Genomic DNA, 6762 nt, shown 5'->3' with positions numbered 1-6762 from the left:
TGTTTCCTCATCTATGTCCCATGAAGTGATGGGACCAGATGCCATGATCTTCGTTTTCTGAATGTTGAGCTTTAAGCCAACTTTTTCACTCTCCTCTTTCACTTTCATCAAGAGGCTTTTTAGTTCCTCTTCACTTTCTGCCTTAAGGGTGGTGTCATCTGCATATCTGAGGTTATTGATATTTCTCCTGGCAATCTTGATTCCAGCTTGTGTTTCTTCCAGTCCAGCGTTTCTCATGATGTTAACTTCTGCATAGAAGTTAAATAAGCAGGGTGACAATATACAGCCTTGACGAACTCCTTTTCCTATTTGGAACCAGTCTGTTGTTCCATGTCCAGTTCTAACTGTTGCTTCCTGACCTGCATACAAATTTCTCAAGAGGCAGGTCAGGTGTTCTGGTATTCCCATCTCTTTCAGAATTTCCCACAGTTTATTATGATCCACACAGTCAAAGGCTTTGGCATAGTCAATAAAGCAGAAGTAGATGTTTTTTTCTGGAACTCTTTTCCTTTTTCCATGATCCAGGGGATGTTGGCAGTTTGATCTCTGGTTCCTCTGCCTTTTCTAAAACCAGCTTGAACATCTGGAAGTTCACGGTTCACGTATTGCTGAAGCCTGGCTTGGAGAATTTGGAGCATTACTTTACTAGCGTGTGAGATGAGTGCAATTGTGCGGTAGTTTGAGCATTCTTTGGCATTGCCTTTCTTTGGGATTGGAATGAAAACTGACCTTTTCCAGTTCTGTGGCCACTGCTGAGTTTTCCAAATGTGCTGGCATATTGAGTGCAGCACTTTCACAGCATCATCTTTCAGGATTTGAAATAGCTCAACTGGAATTCCATCACCTCCACTAGCTTTGTTCGTAGTGATGCTTTCTAAGGCCCACTTGACTTCACATTCCAGGATGTCTGGCTCTAGGTGAGTGATCACATCATCATGATTATCTGGGTCATGAAGATCTTTTTTGTACAGTTCTTCTGTGTATTCTTGCCACCTCTTCTTAATATCTTCTGCTTCTGTTAGGTCCATACCATTTCTGTCCTTTATCGAGCCCATCTTTGCATGAAATGTTCCCTTGGAATCTCTAATTTTCTTGAAGAGATCTCTAGTCTTCCCCATTCTGTTGTTTTCCTCTCTTTCTTTGCACTGATCGCTGAAGAAGGCTTTCTTATCTCTTCTTGCTATTCTTTGGATCTCTGCATTCAGATGCTTATATCTTTCCTTTTCTCCTTTGCTTTTCACTTCTGTTCTTTTCACAGCTATTTGTAAGGCCTCCCCAGACAGCCATTTTGCTTTTTTTGCATTTCTCTTCCATGGGGATGGTCTTGATCCCTGTCTCCTGTATCACATCACGAACCTCATTCCACAGGCACTCTATCTATCAGATCTAGGCCCTTAAATCTATTTCTCACTTCCACTGTATAATCATAAGTCTTTAGGAGTAAACATTTAATAATGTAAGTGAAGTGAAAGTCACTCAGTTGTTCCCGACTCTTTGTGACGCTATGAACTATATAGTCCATGGAATTCTCCAGGCCAGAATATTGTAGTGGGTAGCTGTTTCCTTCTTCAGGGGATCTTTCCAACCCAGGGATCGAACCCAGGTCTCCTGCATTGCAGGTGGATTCTTTACTAGCTGAGCCACCAGGGAAGCCCCAACATTTAATAAGGGTGAATTTAATGTGAAATAGGACTTCAGGGATTTAAATGAAAAGCATTTATATATTTACTTCATAGCGACAAAGTTGGCCTTAAGTATCGCCAGAACATGACTAGGCAGGGACAAGCCCACACTTCTCCCTTCATCTCAGCTGATGATTTCACTTTCTAATCCTAGATTGTAAACAGACAATTAAGATCTAATGTGATAAGTATCTTGAGTGGGAAACAGGTTCCCATGGAAACAGAAGCAGAGTCACTTACTTAGGCTTGGTGGGGGAGGGAAGTCTGTTAAGTCTTCCTGGAGAAAGTATATCTCCCATAAGAGTATTAAAAAACTGATTAACCTTCAATTAGAGGACAGGATGAGGGTGGGGTAAGGGTGAGAAGTCTAGAATTAAAAATATCTGGGCTTGAAATTAAATTCAGTAGGACTGGAGGTTGCAAACCACCGTTCTACTTCAGTATTTTGCAGTGGAGCTTCCCCGGTGGCTCAGTGATGAAGTGTGCCTGCTGATGGAGGAGACACCATCTGGCTCCCTGATCTGGGAAGATCTCACGTGCTACAACTACTGAGCCTGTGCTTGAGAACGCAGGAGCCGAAACTACTCAGCCCAGGTACCACATCTACTGAAGCCTGATTGCCCTAGGGCCTGTGTTTTGCAACAGAAGCCACTGCAATGAGGAACCTGAGCACTGGAACTAGAGAAAGGCCCCTGCAGCAAGGAAGACCCAGCACAGCCAAAAAAAAAAAAAAGATAAAGAAATAAAAACTATATATATATAGTCCATGATGGCCAAACTTACAAAAAAGATATTTCACACTTGTTACTTTCTGACCATTTCTTTTTTCTTTTTTTGCTTATTTATCTACTGTTTGTTCTACCCCCACCCGCTCACACAGAACAGGAGCCCTATCTAGCTTGCTGATTCCTCAGTGCCTGGCACAGGACTGTTAGCCTTTCCATGTATCAGATCACCACCAATCCAATCTCCCCTCTCTCTCCCCCAATACCATCCAACAAACAAAATTCTCCTTCTTCAGAGTTGACTTAAATGCTTCCTTCTCTCTGAAACCTCTGTCTCTTTACCCCATCCCCACCTTCAGAATTAATTCTTTCAGAGTTCCCACAGCTAGTGATCCTTCCTTGCAGTATCTGTTGAATTCTACAGTGTCAGTCAGCTCTTCCCTTCTCCCCTCTCAGTTCAGTTCAGTTCAGTTGCTCAGTCGTGTCCGACTCTCTGCGACCCCATGAATTGCAGCACACCAGGCCTCCCTGTCCATCACCATCTCCCAGAGTTCACTCAGACTCATGCCCATTGAGTTGGTGATGCCATCCAGCAATCTCACCCTCTGTCGTCCCCTTCTCCTCCTGCCCCCAATCCCTCCCAGCATCAGAGACTTTTCCAATGAGTCAACTCTTTGTATGAGGTGGCCAAAGGACTGGAGTTTCAGCTTTAGCATCATTCCTTCCAAAGAACACCCAGGGCTGACCTCCTTTAGAATGGACTGGTTGGATCTCCTTGCAGTCCAAGGGACTCTCAAGAGTCTTCTCCAATACCACAGGTCAAAAGCATCAATTCTTCGGCGCTCAGCTTCCTCATTAAATCTTAAATTATATGAAGATAATATTTTAGTCATCTGTGTAAGCCTCTGAACACTTTGTGCAGGCTTTACACACAACAAGTAGGTAAGTGTGTGTGAGTTGCTCAGTTGTGTTCGACATTTTGCGACCCCATGGACTGTAGCCTGCCAGGATCCTCTGTCCATGCAATTCTCCAGGCAAGAATACTGGAGTGGGTTGCCATTCCCTTCTCCAGGGGATCTTCCTGACCCAGGGATCCAACCTGGGTCACCTACATTGCAGGCAGGTTCTTTACCATCTGAGCCACAACGGAATCTCTTTACACACAATACGGGGCTCAAAAATATTTTGAATAAATGAATTCAGGAAGTCATGAACCCTTCTTCCTCCCTTCCCCAAGTGCTCAGAACAATACTTTATAACTTAAAAAAAATCTGACCACATCACAGCCTTACTCAACTCTGTTGAAGGATGCTCTTCGTCCTTGGAATAGAATTCTAACTCCCTAAGCACGCTGGTTACTTCAGGGCTCACTAGCTCCCATCCACTTCTCCAACCGTGTCCATTCCCTAAACCAGGTCTAGTAAAACGTGACTGCACAACAGGGCTGTCCTGATTCATGCCACCAGACTTTTATTTCCACGACTCCCTCTGCCTGGACTGTCCCTCTGGTTTCCCTTGCCCTTGCCTGGTTTGGGTCAGGAATTACCTTCTCAAGCAAGCTTTCCTTCTTGGTCTATATATCCTATTGAGAACTTATGCTCCCCTCCATTTGTGATTAGAAACGAAAACAAGATTAAACCGTAAAATGTAACTTATAAAACGACAACTTACATGATGCTAGATTTAGAACACCGTCTATTTATAATTTTCCTTTCATTCATCCTCTCTCTGCAAGTCCGGTTTTGACCTGAATAGTCTATCCGAAAACTCCACTGCCGGAGTCTCAGGTTGGGTCAAAAGCTCCCTTCCTCTGCTTCCGGACACCACTTTCTTTAAAAGTAACTTGAACAGACTGCAAGTTTGCCTTCCCCCAGCAGGGCGTGAACGCCAGAGGTAGCACGGATACCATCTTCATCCCAGGAGAGCAGGACAAACCCCCGCCCCGCCCCGCCCCCTCCACCTCCCAGTCGGCTCCAGATTTATTTTCTGAGTTGAAGTAAAAGCTCCTCCCCAGCTGATCATTCATTTCTTCTTTAAGAATTCTTTCCTTCCCCGCCCAGCACCTATCTAGGGTTGGGGCTGGAAAAACAGTGAAGTAACAACCGGCCCCGAAAGACAGTACAAAAAAATTCACTAAATTCTCCGGCCCAATAACAAAACCCGCCACAGAGACGCCCCCAAGTATTTTGTGGGCGGGCCCAGGAAATGCTCAACACCGGAAGTCACGTGGCGCCGCTCTCTTTGAATTCCTCAAGTCGGCAGTTGACTATTCAGCCTTGTAGGCGCCTCTGGCGGGCTCTGCTGTGATCCGGCCTTTCGGTGCTCGACTCGCCCGTGCTGCTGCCGCCGCCGAAGGAGGGGCAAAGCTCAAGATGGCGGACAAAACGCCAGGCGGCTCTCAGAAGGCCAGTTCAAAGGTAATTTCTTAGAGGACTTCTTAAGTCAGTGGCTCTATCACTGTTGTCTGGGGACTATAGACGCTTCTGGCCAGCGGGAGGAGATTGGGGTCGGGGTCCGTGTTCTGGTCGCGACGGTAGGCCGGGGCGCAGACGGACCGTGGTGCGCAGGTTGAGAGGCCTGGTGTCTCCCCTTAGTCCCAGCCTGGATTCGGCTCGAGACTGGGGGGCCCAGAGCGGGTGGCGTGAGTATTTTGGCCCGAGCTTAGCACTGGAGTGAAATCAGGGATTTAGATCGAGGTCTTAAATCCCGGAAAACGCGGCTGGGTATTTCAGCTTGTTGCGCTCTTCAGGCCGCCGGGCAGAGCCTAGGAGAGGCGGGAATCGCTTCCCTGAGCTTAAGTGTCTGCCTCCTTTTCCTTTGGCTTTGGATCTCACACGCTTCCGGCCTCCCCCCGTTTCCCTCACGTCCTCCGGGGGATAAATAATCTTTAGGGCCCTCAGTTGTGAGGGGAGGACCAATAGTGAAGGGACGCGGGGTGGGAAGTGCAGTTCCCCTTTGCGGCGATGCATCGCCAAGGTTAACGCTACGCTCTACACGTGGTTTTACCTCACGTAAGAGGAAGTATATTTGGAGGGCTCATTTCCCAGGACTCCGGATCTTCCGCATCTTCTGGAAAGAGAACTTCCATAGATTCGGAAGCCACCTAAGATTACTAAATTGCTTTTGAGTTTACAGGGAACCGTGTGCATGTATTGTGGAAACTACTGGGCTGTGGAAGTAGTTTAGCGTTAGTTAGGTTGTGATTAGCATCAGGTTCTAAGTTGCCATCTTGGACGGGTCCTTTAATCGACTTTTTGCTTTGAATTTCTCATCTCCAACACGATATTAAAAGTAATAGGTCCTGCCTGAAGTAGTTGTTAAACGCTTTTTGATGCTGATCTGAGAAGTTGTGTAATACTTAAAGGTTCTAAGGACTGTTACATCTTACAGAGTGTGTATGATTGTTAGTAGGTTTTTAGGAAGTTAGGTTTATGGTAGACGGAGCATGTCTGGTATGTGCAGTTTGTTCTAGGAAACGCAACCTGTTGTATACTTGCTTCCTCAGTTTCTGTTAAATTGTAATCTTTATGCCGTTTGGTGAATGGTGTTTATAATTAGTTCGTTACCGGTAGTGGATTTTCCAGAAATCCTTCAGTTGTGTAGAAACTATGGTAGAGGGCTAGTTTTGGCTACTTTACATGCGGGGTTTATTTCTTGTTTGTTTCTTCCTTCCCCAGTACCTTTTCCCTTGGTAAGGAGGGGAATAGTTGAGTACACGATTTCCCACTTCCTCAGCCGACTCTAACAAAACCAGCCCAGGCCTCCTTACTGTTAGGGAACTGTTAGGAAAGCTGTTTGCGTGCTGAGTCGCCTCAGACTCACTGCGATCCTATGGACCGTAGCCCTCCAGGCTCCTCTGTCCGTGGGATTCTCCAGGAAATAATACTGGAGTGGGTTGCCATTTTCTCCTCCAGGGTATCTTACCAACCCAGGGATCGAACCCGCCTCCCTTGTGTCTCCTACATTGCAGGTGGGTTCTTTACCACTAGCGCCACCTGCGCAGGAAAGCTAGTGTATCCATAAAATTCACGGCATAAGCTTCATTATTTTTGTTTACTTTGTTTTACTTTGTTTTAAAATATTACTTTGTTTCAAAGTAATATTTTAAGTATTTCTATTTGAGGTTTTGGATATATTGAAAACATTTTAATGTGTATGTTCAGGCTTCCTTCTCTAATAGTACTTCTCATGGTTGTGTGTGGCTATTCCCTATAAGTAAATTGTTAGATTTTCCAGTAATAAACCTTTTCAGTTTATATTGCTTTTTAAAATTTTTTTTCTTTTTTTTTTTAATGTGGACCATGTTAAAAGTCTTTATTGAATTGTTTACAATATTGTTTTTATTTTATATTTTG

The 6762-nt window shown here is 45.1% G+C and overlaps 1 protein-coding gene across 5 annotated transcripts in view; it reads left to right on the top strand.

The window, feature by feature from the left end:
* The first annotated feature begins 4679 nt into the window (after positions 1 to 4679).
* Positions 4680 to 6762, top strand: part of U2SURP (U2 snRNP associated SURP domain containing) — a 53445-nt gene continuing 51362 nt past the window's right edge. For 2 of the 5 annotated variants that reach the window (XM_027544173.1, XM_027544183.1), the window contains exon 1: positions 4719 to 4824. In XM_027544173.1, coding sequence (XP_027399974.1) covers positions 4780 to 4824 — 45 coding nt within the window. In that variant the 5' untranslated portion in view covers positions 4719 to 4779. Of the gene's footprint in view, positions 4825 to 6762 lie in introns of all 5 variants that reach the window. The other 3 variants (XM_027544159.1, XM_027544169.1, XM_027544197.1) reach the window with 3 other exon arrangements.

Source organism: Bos indicus x Bos taurus, chromosome 1, assembly GCF_003369695.1.
Source record: "Bos indicus x Bos taurus breed Angus x Brahman F1 hybrid chromosome 1, Bos_hybrid_MaternalHap_v2.0, whole genome shotgun sequence".
Taxonomy (NCBI): Eukaryota; Metazoa; Chordata; class Mammalia; order Artiodactyla; family Bovidae; genus Bos; species Bos indicus x Bos taurus.
The sequence above is the reverse complement of the archived record's forward strand: the minus strand, read 5'-3'. Positions and strand labels throughout refer to the sequence as shown.